A 16737-nucleotide genomic window follows, 5' to 3' on the forward strand; every position below is an offset into this window, starting at 1 on the left:
GAGCACGTGTTGCCTTGGCCTTGAGGATCAGTGGATAAGGTTTTCACCTGTTGGCCCACCTGACTGTTAGGTATATGAGCCTCCATGGTGCTACTGAAGAAAGGGCTTCTTACTAGTGACTAGAGGTTCGTGTCTCTATCTGTCTTTGTGTGTTTCAATCTCCAGCCCCTTGCCCAAAGCTCGAGAACTGTATGGTAGCACATAGAGCACAGATGGGCGCTGTGTGCTGCATTTGACAGATCTGGGCTGTCACAGAAAAACTGTAAGGTGGATAACATGGCAGAGCATCCAGGAAAACTAAGGAGAAAAGAAGGAAAATTAGACAAGTGGAGAAGCGCAAGCTGGATGAACTGAGGAAAAGCCAGCAGCTATGCCACCGGCCATCTAATTGTGCTATACTTCCTCTCTGGGGACGGGCTGTGATAGGACCATCTGGAAGGGTAAGGAAAAAGTGAGGTATAGGCTCAGCATGCAGCTGCCAAAGAAAGGCAGGACTAATAGTCAGCAATATTACTTAATATGCAAACTTCTCAATCTTTTAGTCTGTTTTTGACACAAGAGTATCTTTCATAAGTTTAATTTATTTAAAAAAATTCTACAAAAAGACAAAAGCTCTGAGTGTTTTGTAGTCTGTACATTCGCCCTTTTCCTTGGTTCTTTAGAACGATGCTGCTCAGCGGGCTTTGCTCTTCATTTTCTGTCTTGTTCGTTTTCCTGGGCGCTTCTGCACAGACAAAACAAATAATTCAAAGGTAGTCACACACTGCTTGGCCTTCTGTGCCAGCGTGAGATGGAACCAAGAGGAGCAGATTTGGGGGTGAAAACAGACTGACTAGGCCCCCGCCTGGACCCCTCACTTACATTTGCCCCTTTTTTCCCAGGCTTCCTGGGGCCTTTGCCGTGAGCCACCTTGGCTCGGAAGCTGGAGACATCGTCGTAGCTTTCACGAGTGTTCCATTTGGAGCCTTTCTTCTTTCCACCAAAACCAAACTTCTGGTTTTTGTACCGTCGTTTGGCACTGGGCCTGGAAAAGGGGGCCCCGCAGATTACTGCACTATAACCCTGATGAGCCTTATGGCCACTGACAGGCGCAGGCTCCTTTCTGCAAAGATCTTAGTCACCACTGTTGCAGGTCTCTTCTTGGCCTCACGTTCACTCTACAAACCACCCAGGCAAACTCATCTGGTAATGAAGTAACTCCAGAGAAGGAGAACAAACAGCAAAAACCCGGAAAAGGATCTATAAACACCACTCAGCTTCCAGTTTCCCCTGGCCTCCATCTAACCCAGTCCTAGCTCAGCCTTAGTCGTCTCTGCTTCTCTGGAGGGCAAAACCAGTTAGCATTCAAATATAACAAACGTTAAAACCTGACGAATTCATCCAAGAAGAGCACCACACCTCCCTCCTGGGCTTGTTCCAGCTGCTCTAGAGATGCCAACTTGGAACTGGTGTCTCCTACTATCTGCCCATCACCCTGCTCGTCTGACGTCTTAACCAGCCCTCACCCCACTTTTCTTCCTTGCACACGGCATTTTCGAGGGACTACCATTACTCACTGGGGCTTCTGTACTATCAGTTGTGTTTCCACTTCCCTGACTGCCGTTTATTCACACACACAGTGCTTCCACATTAATCCCCTGACATATATAGAAATCATCACCCCTGGGCCTGAGCCCACTGATGTGGGAGAGTCTTCTGTTTGAGTTGATTTCATTGGCTAATAAAGAAACTGCCTGGCCCATTTGATAGACCGCCCCTTAGGTGGGTGGAGTAGACAGAACAGGAAGAGGAAGTGAGGTAGAAGGATCAGTTAGATGCTACGCCTCTCCTAAGTTAGTCAGACCGCCGTGCCTCTCCTCAGAGAGAGAAGCCAGACGCGATGAAGCTCCAGCCCAAGATGGACGTACGCTAGAATCTACCTGGTAAGGCACCACTTTGTGGTGCTATACAGATTATTAGATATGGGTTAGTCAAGATGTGAGTAAGAGGCTGGAAGTAATGGGCCAGGCAGTATTTAAAAGAATACAATTTGTGTGTTGTTATTTCGGAGCATAAGCTAGCTGGTGGCCGGGAGCCGGGCGGCGGGAAGCCGGCCCGCAGCTCCTCACTACAGAATGGCGCCAACGTGGATAACTGAATCCACAGAAAACCTGAGAAAGCTTGGGAAAGAATAGAGTAAAGCATGTTTTCTTGGTAGCAGCCTTTTCTCAGGTTTGGCTTTGCTTGCTAGAGGTAAGAAAGCACTCTCATCTAAGAGAGGCTTCCTGACTCAGCTTTAGCTGCAAAATCTTGCAGCTCTTTTAAGAGGTCCTGCCATGAAACACTTAAATGGTGTTGATGAAAAGCTGAATGTTTTGTTTTTTCGGTTTTCAGACGTAGCAGGAAAAAAGCTGTGCCGTTTTAAAATGCCAGCTTTGTCCAGCTTTGTCCCACCAGGGCAAACTCTGACTCTTTCAAGCAGGCGGGTCCTGACTATGGAGCTTTGAGTGTTGTTTAACAGTGTTGCAGCTTGCTTGCTGGGCAGGGACCTTGAACCGCCACAGAGTTGTGGTGATAACATGGCTACAACCGGTACCTCTGCCATGAGGCTGGAAAGCTAAGGAATGGGATGGATCTAGCCGCCAAAGTCACGGCTTTAGTCCTACCGATATTGTTTGGTAAAGTAAAGACTCATGTAGTCAGAAAGAGAGACATACGGTAAAAGAAAAGTTCAAAGTCGAAGAAAATGTCTAAGTGGTTTACACTGTGTTAAAAATATATGCAGACTAAAGGTTAAAGTTCTTAAAAGTAAAAAAAAAGAAAAAGAAAAAAAAGGAAGTAGTTTGTTGTGGTGGTACACACCTTTAATCCCAACACTTAGGAGGCAAGATATATTGACCTCTGTGACTTCAAGGGGCAGAGGTGGATTGACCTCTGTGACTTCAAGGTGTGGTAGCACACCTTTAATCTGAATGCCTGGGAGGCAGAGACAGACAGATCTCTGTGAGTTCAAGGTGTGGTAGCACACACCTTTAATCCCAGCACTTGGGAAGCAAAGGCAAGTAGATCTCTGTGAGTTCAAGGACAGCCTGGTCAACAGAGTTATTCCAGGACAAAGATATACAGAGAACCTGTCTTAAAAAATAAAGTAAAAATAAACGAAATAGAGGTAAAAATAAAGCTGTACAAAGATGGAAAATACACAGAGAATCTTGATGCTGTATGCTATTATGCTCTCTTTGAATTGTTTAATGCTGAGGAAGAAGCAATAGCTGCTAAAAGATATTTGTTTATAAATGCTGCTGAACTAATCCAAGAAAGATATTTGAAAATACCTTGACTTCAAAATTTGGATCTAAGGATATGATACTTTGGAAAAGAGATTCTTCTTTTGTTTTTACAGAAAATGAAACCCTGTGGATTGCTTTTATCCCAATATGGTATGATAAACCACGACCTCCTGAAAGGTTGCTGTGAACACCTTCAGAAAATTGCTTCAGCCAACTGATGACTGAGATGAACCTGGCACACAGGTTACACCAAGAAAGATCTGATTAACAGCGTCCCCATTCAGCAGGAAGCAGTTTGGAGAGAAATAACTGCGCCCATGTTCCCAAATATTGCTTATAAATGTTCTTTTACATTTAAAGGGGGATATGATATAGATATGGGTAATTTGCATTGATATGGATTTTGCTTCAGTGATTTAAATTTAAGGTCAATTTTGTTATATGTATATGTATTTCTGATACTGATTAAGGTATTATGATTGTGCAGTTCATTTTAAAAATATAATGTATAATTAAGAAATATAGGTTGTTAATGGATAGTCATCAATAATAGTAAAGCTTGTAGTCATGTTAGTTAAATTTTCTAGATATATAGAGATATTTCAGTTAGATAGGCATTCCTATATCTTTCAAAGACTACAGAATATTCCACTTAAATGTTTTAATAACTTAGGGTTTTTCATGACAATGAGACACGTCTGCCTCTGGCAGCATCAGCTACTTCAAAAAGATGATGGGCATCGAAGAGGATCCTTATGGAGTTTGATAGCCATTTGGGCAAGAAACTGCTCTTGCCTGGACTATTGCATAAACTGGACATAGAGAACCCTCAGAGAGAGGACTGCTGAACTTGCCTAAAAGTGAGATGATCTTTCGGGATTCCTGATTCATGAAAGAGTCTGCAAGACATTCTGCAGGACACAGCAGAAAGTGACTGAACTGTCTTTGAAATTTCTTGCTTTATGGAAATGTCTGCTGGAAACTATGGGCCTGAAGGCCGAAGATGGATGCCCCAACGGTACAGAGGAACTTTGGGTGACTGTCCAGGCAGTGAGATGTCTCTGTCATTTCTAGAGTTTTGTAAGTTGCTTACTTCTTATTTACTTAGGTAATATTATATCCTTCTGGAGTCTTTGATGGAGTTGAAGAATAGATAGATAGTTAAAGTTTTCCTTTGTTATGATAAAAGATAAAATGGATATAAGTATTGTAACTAATTCTTACTTGATAACTATTTTGTTATATGTAATTTTACTATGTTAAAGTTAAAGCCTTTCTTTTATTGTTTAAACAGAAAAAGGGGAAATGATGTGGGAGAGTCTTCTGTTTGAGTTGATTTCATTGGCTAATAAAGAAACTGCCTGGCCCATTTGATAGACCGCCCCTTAGGTGGGTGGAGTAGACAGAACAGGAAGAGGAAGTGAGGTAGAAGGATCAGTTAGATGCTACGCCTCTCCTAAGTTAGTCAGACCGCCGTGCCTCTCCTCAGAGAGAGAAGCCAGACGCGATGAAGCTCCAGCCCAAGATGGACGTACGCTAGAATCTACCTGGTAAGGCACCACTTTGTGGTGCTATACAGATTATTAGATATGGGTTAGTCAAGATGTGAGTAAGAGGCTGGAAGTAATGGGCCAGGCAGTATTTAAAAGAATACAGCTTCCGTGTAATTATTTTGGGGCACAGGGCAGCGGGAAGCCAGCCCACAGCTAATTACTACAGCCCACCAGGGCAGAAAGTGGGACTGAGAAGAGGAACAGTGAGCCCGGCCCCTTTGAGTCTTCATAGCCCTGGGCCTCAGTAAACAAAGCAACTACAAGGCTGGAAGCCTCCCTCCTGGACCTGGATCTGAGTCCTCGATCTGAACTCCCCACCATCACTGAGGGTCTTGTAGTAAAACAGCCATTTGATGCTCATTTCAAATGATCCAAGTACTGACCCCCTCCCAACACTGCTGAGGCCACAGGCCCATCCCATGGGATCAAACTCACTGTCCCTTGAACATCGGGACTCTACACTGGAGGCAGTCCCTGGGGAGCTTCATCACCGGACTGACTGTTGGCCATCACAAGACAAACCAAACTGAAAGCCTTTACCCTTTACTCATCTGCTGGCTCTTGGCTCTGGCCTTTGTACTGCGTTCAGCAGGCTTCTGGTCCCCCTCAAGGAAATCCAGCTTATCAGAGAAGCCTGTGAAGAAGCATTTCCATCAGTACCACTGTATTTCTAGGAAATATGTCTTAAGGAGCACACCTCAGTCCCCACACCATTTCCCAAGCCTAAACCCTGTAGATTAAAAGCAAGATGACTACAGAGCACTAAATTACACTATACTCCCTTAGTTCTAAGGTACCCAATACCCAGGCTCCCCTATACCCTCAGGAGACACACTGACCTTTCTGGTATTTCTTGATAGCATTCATCATGTGTTTTTTCTCCTGCTGTCGCTTCTGCAGGACCTCAGTCTGTACCTATAAGGCAGACACAAGGTCAGTCATGCATCCCAAACCACGACCCCAAAGGTTATCTATCCATCAGCTCACCTGCTGCTACCACACTGTGTTGGGTGCACCATAGTGTCCCATGGTACCAAGTAAACCTGCGCTCAGGGATACCAGCAGACACACTTCGCCAGTAAGGCCCACAGGACCAAACACACACAGGGCCGGAACCAAATCGGACCACAGCAACCTGCCCTGACATTCCTGGCCTTGTCCTATCCGTGCAGGTGTTCTTTCTTACCTTCTTTCCGTATTTCCTAAGCGCTCGAAGTTGCTTGGCCTTTTCAGACTTCTCCATGGCAGCCTGCTTAGTCTGCAGCTTCTGTCGAATCTACAACACAGGATGCTGTCAGGTACTACAGGGAGCACACTGGACCAGGACTCCGGGGTTCCATTAACTCTGAAAGCTGTGGAACTTCCCTAGTTTCCACATACACACAATACAGCCGCAAAGCTGAGTCTTTATCGAGGCACCAAAAGTGTCAGGGCACAGCCAGAGCCAGAGCTTAAAAGCAGCCCTGCCTCAGCATGCTTGCTCTGTTACACAAAGTCTCCTGCTTGTCACACGAGGCCTGTCTCTCCCAGCCCTGTTTCCAGACCAAGGCTAAACTTCAATGCCCTCTTCTAACAGGCCAAGTATAACAAAACCCTGCACACTGACCCTTGCCTCCCCATCAAACACATATATTTTACTGAAAGCATTAAGTAGTCATCGGAGTGACTATCAGGTGGAGCTGGGCTTGTCTCGGGGTTAGCTTCTGGGGGTACCACCTAGAATTCTCTGAGATGAAGACTGAAGCCAAGGGAACAATCTAAATATTAAATACATCCTGGATGCGACATCAGGAAGTTTTTTCCTCCCAAAGTTAAATGAAGATCAAGTCCCCCAACTCTAATCGACACTATATATCTACCCCTCACTTTCTAGAAACGGAGACCCAGAGAAGAAAAACCTGTCTACAAGCAGAAGTGTTTTCATTGGCAAAGTGGGCCCAGAACTACAAGACTGCTGTGTCTATATACCATGCCACCAACCCTGCCAGGGAGGAAATACACAAGTCTTCTTTATTACAGGGACCACACTTCTTCCAGCTCTTCTCTCCCTATTGTATCTAAGGGACTGGCGGGCCTCTGAGGCAGGGACTCACACAGAAATACTGAAAACAGCCAACACAAATCCTCGTTAAAGACGACAGCAAATGAGCCAGCTGAACAGACATACTTCACAGTGAAGTATGCCAGAAGGAAAAAGTTGCCTGTCTCTTACCTTTTGCATCTGCTGATCTGACTTGGCCATTTCTGCAAAATAATCGGTGGGCCGCTTGGTGGGGACTTGGAGCTGATGGAGCCGGGGTAATACTGCGAGCACTGCGGCCTGGGCCTGGCGGTAGCTGAGATTGCAGAACAGTGTGAAATAAAGGGTCTTACTGCCTCGCGGGAGTTGACTAGACTACCAACATCCCACCGGCACTAGCAAGACAAAACAAGCACTGCAATAAAACTCCACTAATTCCCAATTTCATATATAAGAGACATCTCACTTTTCACTGACTTTTAAGGGGAAATGCTTCTAAAAGTAAGTCAGTTGTTTAAAACAATGAGTTTACTAAAGGTACATTAGCCCACAAACCGAACTCTTTCCCAAGCTGTACTGAAAGTCCACTCACAACCTTCCCCTAGGCAGTCTGTTCTAATGACTGGATGCACCCACGCTAACTTGAAATGAATTATTTTGAAATATCCCTCAAGCAGGGTGCTGGTTCAATGAAGACGAGGGAGTGGTCTCTCAAGCAGGAGGAACCCTAGCTCCATTCTCAGGTTCGTGCTAACTCCTCGGTGCCTCTGAGGGTGCAGCCATACTACGTTCCCCTTCCCGTGATTCTCTTATCTCAAAGGACCCAGAACAAAACTTACAAACTCATCTCCCTCTTGAAGTCGTCTTCTGGGTTAACACCTTTCTTCTGGTCCTTGTTCTCGGGTGTTGGCTGAGTTTCACTGACTTCCGGCACTGGACCCAGGGTCACGTCGAGCCTTTCAACCCACTCCAGATCCCGTTTGAATTCGGCCAAACACTGTTTCAGACCATTCTGGATAAGTCAGAAACAGTGCCCATGAGAACCCAGAGTTTGTCTCTCTAGAGCCCAAAGTGCTAAGCTCAAATACCAGCACAGGAAGCCGAACCGCCCGGTCAAGGCGCAGGGTGCATCTTTCTCACAAGAACCGGTTTCCCAAGGAGTACAGCGCCTGTGCACACCAAGGACCCCGACCCGCGAGCGAGCTCACCACATCATTCACCGCCTTCTTCGGCTTCTCGAGCACAACATTGAGGCCTGGCTTCAGGAGTCCGCGGGAAAACGCATCCTGCAACTACAGACCCGGGCGCGTCAGTACCAAAGAGTTCGAGTTCCCGTTCCACGTCCTGCCCCGCGAGCCCCGTTGCCGCCTACCTCCTGGTCTGAGACGAGGGACTCCTCCGACTCCGAATCCGAGAGCGGAGGGGTGTCCATCTCGCGACCTCCCGCCCCGCGGGGTGCGCCCGCCGCTCCACGTGCCCTGAAGAAGCAGGGACCAGAGCCAGCAACTTCTCCACTAGCCTCTGGCTTTTCGGCCCGGACTTCCGCTTCCGGGTGCAGAGCCTCGCTTCCGGTTTCTCGTTGCTATAGGAACGGCTCCGGCGTTTGGGCGTGCCTGGGTTGCGCCGGATCTTTAGGAGAAGTACCTGCAGATCTCTGCGTGGTCTGGTAACCCAGAGTCGTGAAGAGAGGTGAGGCATTTCTCTGGGGTCCTCCTAAGAGTCTGGGGTCGCTGAGAGCGCAAGAGAGAAAGGCAAAGCGCGGAAGGAGCCGCGGGGGTAGGGCGACAAGGAGAGTGGTCTGGGGGCGGGGCATGGAGGGGTGAGGTGGGGTCAGAAGGGGCGGGCCAAAGGCCGAGTCCACGACTGGGGCGGGGCCGTGGGCGGGGCGGGACATGTCACGTGCTTCTCCACGCTCACCGACTTGCCGCTTCTTCTTCAGCAGTAATCTTTGACAGGTACCATGTCCACCGTGGTAGCTCAGGCGCTGCATGTTTTTGGTCTTCGGTCCCACGTGGCCAACAATATCTTCTTCTTCGATGAACAGATCATTATATTTCCTTCAGGAAATCACTGTGTGAAGTACAATCTGGATCAGAAATGGCAAAAATTCATTCCAGGTAAAAAGAAAAAAAAAAAAAAAACCTCCCCACCCTGCCACATATATGAAAGGCATGTGCTATACAGAACCATACAAACTCAACGATTAAGAAGGTCTTTTGCCAGTTGTGGTGGCGCACGCCGGTAGGATTTGCTGAAGGAGGCAGAGGCAGGAGGATCATGAGTTCGAGGCCAGCCTGGGCTACACGAAAAAAAAAGGTCATTTTTTTGACAACTAGGATGTGCATATAGTTTTATAAATGTAGACAAAATAAATGTCAATTTGCACTGTTCGAATATAGATTAACCTGACACATGTAGTCAACATGACATGCAAAATAACGCTAATTTTAAAAGCATTTTTTCGCTGTGGCTTGATGGAAGAGTTACTTTAAACAGTGTTTTTCTTGTACTCTCTGAAGTTTTGGGTTTGGCTTCACCAGAACCCCTTGTTGGATCTAACAGTCCAAGAGTGCACAATCTTCACTGAACCCTTGTATGACAGACACTGGAGATTTTAGCCTAAGTCCTTTGTTCTTTTGTTCTTTTTTTTTTTTCCGAGACAGGGTTCCTCTGTAGCTTTGGATCCTGTCCTGGAACTAGCTCTGTAGCCCAGGCTGGTCTCAAACTCACAGAGATCCGCCTGCCTCTGCCTCCCAAGTGCTGGGATTAAAGGCATGCACCACCACCGCCCGGCCTTGTTCTTTTGTTCTAAGGAGCAAATAATCTTCCTTAGAACCCGACTCCTGTTTTTGTTTACATTGGTCCAGTGAATGATATTCATGACAGTCCCCCACTTTTTTTTTTGCATTGACCATTTTTATTCCTTCATGTGCAAATATAAAACACCACGATCACTAATGAATTGCCATTACACGAAGACCTGTACACCCAGGCACCCAGGATCAGCCAGTTCCAGGGTTTCTCCATTGCTTTCTCTCAACCCACCCCTCCCACTAGCCAGCCCACCTTAGGTCATGCATATGCCGCATTGGGTCTTGCATTTACCACATATCTGTGTAACCTTATACAAGGTATGCTCTTGTTTTCACAGTTTTCTCATTTTAGACAAATGGAATTATAATATGTGTTCTGTTGCTAGCATTTCTTGTCCGGCTTCGTGCTTCTGTGAGTCATGCATCTTGACACGTAAAACTGAGCCGTTTTGTTGTGGTATAGTCTTCCAGTGTGGGATTACAGATACACGCACACACACGCTTACTATATGGCCAGTCTAGATTTGAGGGGCCTGTAGTAAACAACAGTTATTTGCTGTAAGAGACACACTACCATTAACCATTCTTGCACTCACACATATCTGCAAAGATTTTTCAGGACACATAGCCAGAACTAAAATTACTGAGAAATGTGATCATATTGGTTTATATTCCTACTAGCAATGCATAAAGGTCCCTATTACCTCAGCCTCGCCAACTCTTGTTATTGTTCAACTTACTAATTTATGTGTGAGAGAGAGATTCTAGTGATCAAAAAAGGGATCTTGTTTTAGCTTTCATGTCTGTATTGATAATTAAGATGGGTATCTTTACACATGTTTATGGACTATCCCTGCTTCAATTTATATTAGATGGCTTTTATCTATTTTTAACTTTTAAATAATTTTTAATAATTTTTCTATTATTTTTGTCAGTTTTGTTTGAGGGGTAGCTCTCTTCATATATTCTTTATATATTCTGTATGCTAATCATTTTTCAGATATGTGTGTTAGAAATAATTCTTTTCTGTAGCCTGTGCTTTTTTTCTCCTTGCGGTATCTTGGGATGAAGAATAAGTCTTAGTTTTTGTTTGTTTGGTTGGCTGGTTTGATTTGGTTTTTTCAAGACAGTGTTTCTCTGTGTAACAGCCCTAGCTATGCTGGAACTCACTTTGTAGACTAGGAGATCTCGAACTCACAGAGATCTACCTGTCTCTGCCTCCCAAGTGCTGGGATTAAAGGCATGCACCACCATTGCTGAGCAATAATTCTTATTTTCAATGAGATAATCCCAGAACTCAGGAGGTAGAAGCAGAAGAATCTCTGAGTTTGAGGCGAAACTGGTCTACAGAGTGAGTTTCAGGACATCCAGAGCTGTTACACAAAGAAACTGTTTCAACTCCTTCCCCCACCAAAAATAAATTATCAAACACCATGTAAACATTATATAAGAATAAACTATATTAAATATAGTTGAGGGGCTGGGGACATAGCTAAGTGGTAAAGTACTTGCCAGTCATGTGTGAGAACCTAAATTTGAACCCACATAAAACCAAGAGTGATAGCACACATTTGTAATCCCATTGCTTCTGTGGAAAGTGGGAGATAGACACAGGAGATGCCACAGAAGCCTGTGGGCCAGCCAGCCTGGCATGCACAGCAGTGAACAGCAAAGAGACCCTGCCTCAAACAGGGTGGAAGACCCACACCCCAGGGTGTCCTCTGACCTCCACAAGTGTGCCTGGCAAGCGTGCGCGTGCACACACACACACACACACACAGAGGGGGGGGAGAGGGAGAGAGGGAGGGAGAGAGGGAGGTAGGGAGAGAGAGAGAGAGAGAGAGAGAGAGAGAGAGAGATGCAGTTGACTTTATTATCTTTTATTCCAGCATATTTGCCAGGCTATCACTAATTCTAATAACTTCTCTGCAGAGTCTGTGGGGTGTACTGCATAGACAATCACATCACAATAATAATGGTTCCTTTATCTTTGTCACTATGCTGGGAAGCGGCTCCAGAGAGAGCTGAGTAGAAGCAATGAAAATGTTCCTAGTCATCATGTTTCTGGCCATAAGAGAGAGAGCCTTCTTTATATTTCCTTATAAAGAAGGATATTTGCTATAAGCAAATGTCAATGTCCTATGTCGGGTTAAGTGAATTCTTTTTTTCCCCAGTTTTCTGTGTTCTTACTCTCAATGAACAGATAGTGGATTCCCTAGCTATATTTTCTGTACTTAATATAGATCTTTGTATATGACTTACTAACATTAAACCAACCATCATTTTATACAGACAACATCTGTGTATGTTTTCTCTCAAGTTTTCCAGACTCTTTCATTCTTGCCTGTTATAATTCATGTAGTCCAGTCAGGATCTTTTTCCATCTACATTTGGTGGTGAGACAATGTGCTCAATTCTCCAAGTTTTGGTTTGTTTGAGAATGTTTTATTTCATCTTCATTTAAGAAGATAGTTTGACTGGGCATAGAATTTTAGGGTACAGGCTTTATTCCATTTTCTTTTGGCCTCTGCTTTCTTATAGTAGTTAAGGAATTAGCAACTGGGATCTGTTTTTGTGGGTGCACAGTCTTTCCCCTGGATGTTCGTAATGTCTTCTTTGTCTGTGTGAGTGCACACATGTGCGTGTGTGCCCCGCTTCCTGTGCTGTTTTCTCATTTCTCATTCATATAAGGGTCCTCTGGGATCTCACGCGTCCTGCAGTGATTCCAGAGAACTTTAACAACCGCCTCTCCAGATGTCCTGTCTCTTCCATGCTTTCAGTTCCTTTGGGAACTTTCGACCATTTCAACTGAATCCTTATGTTTTTTGAACTCTTCCCTGGATTTCCCATTTCCCGATCTCTCTCTGTCACCTACGAGCTTCCTGGTCATTTTCTTCACTGTTTTGTTTTCAGCTGTATCCAACCCACTGCTTAGTGTGTCCAGAGATTGATTGATTGGTCGAATTTTTCATGTGTATGGGTGTTTTACCTCCATTTGTGTCTGTGCACTACAGGTGTGCCATGCCTGTGGAGGCAGTAGAGAGTCAGCCCTGTGGAACTGGAGTTAGAGACAGTTGTGAGCTGCCATGTGGGTGCTCTTAACCACTGAGCCGTCTTCCGCTCTGTATCCAGAGATTTAAATTTCATTTGCCCTATTAATGTTCATACATCCTGCCCTGACCATTTATCTTCTTGGAGCTTCATCTTGTGTTACCAAGAACCTCAGCTCCACATGTGAATATCCTCCCAGTCACAAGGTTCAAGGTCTTCCCACGCATCCTGTACGCAGCTGCCCGGTGAGCATCCTTCAGGCCCAGGCAAAGGGCAGAGAAAGACGAGGACAGGACTGGTGATGCTGCTGCCAGTGAGCGCGAAACCAGCCAGGCATGGCATTCCACAGTCCCGGGGAGGACCAGTATAAAATATACAGACCAGAGCAGGTTCCATAGTGTCCAGATCTCAAATCATTATGCATGAAATGAAAAGGGTCATGAATTTGAAAGATATGAGGTTTATCTAGCTTTTCATTTTATAAGCTCAGTGTCCTCATCTGTTAAGTCGAGCTGATGTCCAGCTGCTCTGGTCACCAAGTAATAATGAGGCTCGGACATAATCATTTGTTCATTCAACAAAAATTCACTAGGCACTTCCTAACACACACACACACACACACACACACACACACACACACACACATCTGTCTTCATAGTGCCTCTGTTACACACAGGAGGAGCAACAACAAGCAATAACAAGGATGTTAATGAGAAGGAAAGGGGCCTGGAAAGTGAAGAACTTCGAGGGAGTGTGAAATTGAAACGTCAGATAGTTTCAGATAGTGGGCAGGATGCTGGAGATGGTTTACTGAGTAAATGACCGTTGGTGATGGATGGTGGTTGTCAAGGAACTGGTCGTGCTAACATAGGAAGGAGAGGATTAAGAGGATGGTACCCTAGAAGGGTGATGAGTGTGTTAGAGGAATCTCAAAGAGGCCAGTGCAGCTGGGGTGCAGGGAATGGGGAAGCAGGGAGCAAGAGGCAAGGCAACAGGGGCAGGGGCAGCGCTTCACAGGTGTGTGATGAGAAGCCGCGGGGCAGAGCAGCACAATGCAGCTGACCTTCCCACAAGTTCATTCTAGCTACTCTACCTGGGGCAGGAGGCACTTAAGGAAGAGCAAGGGTAGCAAGGAGCCCTGTTGAGAGGGCAACTGCATCAGGTAAAGGGATGCAGTGCTTAAGGTAGGTTGAGGACAGTCCTTGAGGATGGTGAGGCCAGTCCGGGGTCTGTTTTGGAGTAGGCATGGCTGGTTTCCTCCCAAACAGACATGGAAGCACAGAGGCAGGAAGGGCTGAGTGAGGAGACACGTCTACTTGAGGCACATAGAAGCAACTAACTGGAAGGGAAAGGGGCAGTTCGGACTCCCAGGCTTCCATTAGCTCTGGGACCCACCTCCATTTAGGGATGAGGAGCTGATGAAGAACTAGCAGAAGAGGGCCCAAGAAGATGGGGGTTGCTCCTGTGGGAGAGACGGAGCTGTTTCAGGAATAACTGACTTAACTGGACTGAGAGCAGTGTGAAGGTGGCTGACACGCCAAAATCAGTCGAGAAGTCTGCTCGTGGGCCACATGGAAATACTGCCATCAGTGACTGTGTTTGCAGTGGTCCCAGAGCATTGTGTTGCCTAGTGACGCTGTAGACATCTTGCTTTAGTGCACACCACTGTCTTCTCAAAACTCACTTAAGGACACAGGTCTCAGCATGCTTGTTCTTGCGCAGGACATGGCTACACCAAGCACTGGTAAGTGAACCAATGAATGAAACCATGGCCCCTCCACAAACCCTGTGCTGTAGCAGAGACTAGCGTGCTTTCCCAGCACGCAGACTGGTATCAGTGAGGGGGGGAAACGCTTTTCCCAGCGCCGCCTGGCAGAAAGCACAGGTGTGAACGCGGTCCCCTTGCCTCCTCCAGACACAAGCATGTCCCCAGCTTTAACTTCTCACTATGCCCTTTCCCTCCCATCCTCGCTCCAGTCCCGACCTCTGCCCTCAGCTTCAGAATCTTATCCAACTTCTACACCCCTTTGCCCCCAAAGTTTCACACTATGGAATTCCAAGTATACATCTTTTGTTTTTGTTTTTTGTTTGTTTGTTTGTTTTTGTTTTTATCGAGACAGGGTTTCTCTGTGTAATTTTGGAACCTGTCCTGGCACTTGCTCTGTCGACCAGGGTTGGCCTCAAACTCACAGAGATTAGCCTGCCTATGCCTCCCAAGTGCTGGGACTAAAGGTATGCACCACCACTGCCGGGCTTAAGAGATCAAAATTTTTTTTTTCAAAATCCGTTTTTATTATTTCCTCTTTCCTCATGTTCTCTCCTTGCTGGATATTCAGACTCATGTTAAAGACATTATTACCAATGCAATGAAGCCCAGGCATAAGTATCCCAGAAAATATGTATATAAATATGTAACTTTAATATACAAGTGGTGTTAGGAGTCAATGCTAGGCTAGCCAGTTTTGTCTTTGAGAAGTGGGAAGCCTTTTAGAGTCTTACTTCTTTTATTTTAAAAACTGTGTGTGCCTGTGTGAGTGCGCATGTTCCTACAGAGGCTGGAAGCATACATCAGATCCCCTGGAGCTGAAGTTACAGGCAGTTTGAGCCTCCAAACTCAGGTAGAGGGACTCGAACGCAGGTCCTCTGGAAGAGCAGGAGATGCTCTTAACCTCAGAGCCATCTCTCCAGCCCCAAGTGTCTCTAATTATCCTTTCTCATATTGGGCCCAAGATAGATTGAAAACTTAAATGTAAGTCAATCAAATGATTAAAATCTAGAAACAAATACACATAGTGGAAGTTCAGTGACTCAGAGGAGCCAATTTAAGTTAAGAGTCTAACTTACTCCGCTTGTACTCCACCCTCGGCTTCCCACTTCTCCACAGAGCTCAGAAACCTCGATGTTGTTCATGCCTTCTCCCAGTCAATCACTGAAGCCTGCTGGTTCCACCTATTAACATTTCCCTTGTCCCCCCTTTTCCGTGTCTACTGTTCCTGCTGCCTTCATATAGCATGGTGCTCCCATCACCTCTAGCCCTGTGCATCCCCTGCTGACCAGCTCCCCTGCCTTCAGGACTGCCTTCCACACACAGCTCCAGGGATATCTTTCCACAATGTACATCTGACCCTTCATGAAGGTTCCCAGTGGCTTCTGTTGCCTCCCAGCGGCAGTCCAAGCTTTGTACAGGTGTCTCACTGACCCAGAGCCTTCATCTTCTCTGACACAGCTGTTTCTCCAGCCTTCCTGCAGAAGTCCCGTGTGCTGGGCAGATTGCTACAGAACCACGTGCTCATCCCTCCTGAGCTTGCTGGAAAGTAGCAGCATGGAGCCTGTCACAGAGGGACTCCCACACAATCCTCTAGTGCATCTTCCCCTCCCTCACTCAACCCCATCTGAGGCTCACATCCACAGGTGACCCATCCCTGTGCACAGTGCCCAGGGCCCACAACACTTTGGGGCCTATGAAAAGATTTTACTTTGTATTAATGTGAGAACAAAATGAATACAGCAATAATGATAGTAAATCCAGCCTGAATTATATTTTTGTCTATGTTAGTGCAACCAGAAAGTATATATAATTATATATGTATGTATAATAAACATATGTGTGTATATGATATAGTATACATATATGTATATAATTATATGTATACTATATAATATACATATATTCAATTCTATTATACTTATTTATTCAGTGTGTGTGTATGTGTGTGTGTGTGTGTTCATGCTTGTACACCTTCATGCCATGGCATGTATATGAAGGTCAGAAGAGAGCTTATAGGAATTTGTGACTTCCTTCTACCTTGTGAGTTCTGGGGATCAAATTTCCATCATCAGCCTTAGCAGCAGCAAGCACTATTATCCATTGAGCCATCTTGCTAGCCCGATTTTTATTGTTTTTAAATTTTTATTTGTAATTATGTCTGTGGAGTTACCGGTGATTGTGAGCCACCTGATGTGGGTGCTGGGAACCTAACTCCGATCCTGTGGAAAAGTCATCAATCCTGTTTTTATCATTTTTAACGAAG

The 16737-nt window shown here is 45.6% G+C and overlaps 2 protein-coding genes across 2 annotated transcripts in view; one reads left to right on the forward strand and one right to left on the reverse strand.

Annotated features, from left to right (window-relative positions):
- Positions 1-561: 561 nt before the first annotated feature.
- Positions 562-8382, reverse strand: Ebna1bp2 (EBNA1 binding protein 2). The gene is made up of 9 exons (XM_038333773.1): positions 8215-8382; positions 8051-8134; positions 7682-7854; positions 7035-7158; positions 6009-6098; positions 5662-5737; positions 5363-5456; positions 862-1024; positions 562-724 (listed from the first exon to the last, which is right to left on the reverse strand). The coding sequence occupies exons 1-9, from the start codon at positions 8272-8274 to the stop codon at positions 674-676; spliced, it is 915 nt and encodes a 304-aa protein (XP_038189701.1). The 5' UTR covers positions 8275-8382; the 3' UTR covers positions 562-673.
- A 67-nt stretch (positions 8383-8449) lies between these two features.
- The window catches only part of Cfap57 (cilia and flagella associated protein 57), a 69461-nt gene continuing 61173 nt past the window's right edge, over positions 8450-16737 (forward strand). Inside the window, exons 1-2 of the mRNA XM_038333772.1 lie at positions 8450-8531; positions 8782-8959. Of these exons, the coding sequence (XP_038189700.1) occupies positions 8803-8959 (157 nt within the window). The 5' untranslated portion in view covers positions 8450-8531; positions 8782-8802. The remainder of the gene's footprint in view (positions 8532-8781; positions 8960-16737) is intronic.

Source organism: Arvicola amphibius, chromosome 6 (assembly GCF_903992535.2).
Source record: "Arvicola amphibius chromosome 6, mArvAmp1.2, whole genome shotgun sequence".
Taxonomy (NCBI): Eukaryota; Metazoa; Chordata; class Mammalia; order Rodentia; family Cricetidae; genus Arvicola; species Arvicola amphibius.

Coding starts and splice junctions, on each gene's coding strand:
- Ebna1bp2 (XM_038333773.1), bottom strand. CDS start 8,274: ATGGACACCCCTCCGCTCTCGGATTCGGAGTCGGAGGAGTCCCTCGTC. Junction 8,135..8,214: donor CCCTCGTCTCAGACCAGGAG/GTAGGCGGCAAC, acceptor CCGGGTCTGTAG/TTGCAGGATGCGTTTTCCCG. Junction 725..861: donor CTGGGAAAAAAGGGGCAAAT/GTAAGTGAGGGG, acceptor TTGTCTGTGCAG/AAGCGCCCAGGAAAACGAAC.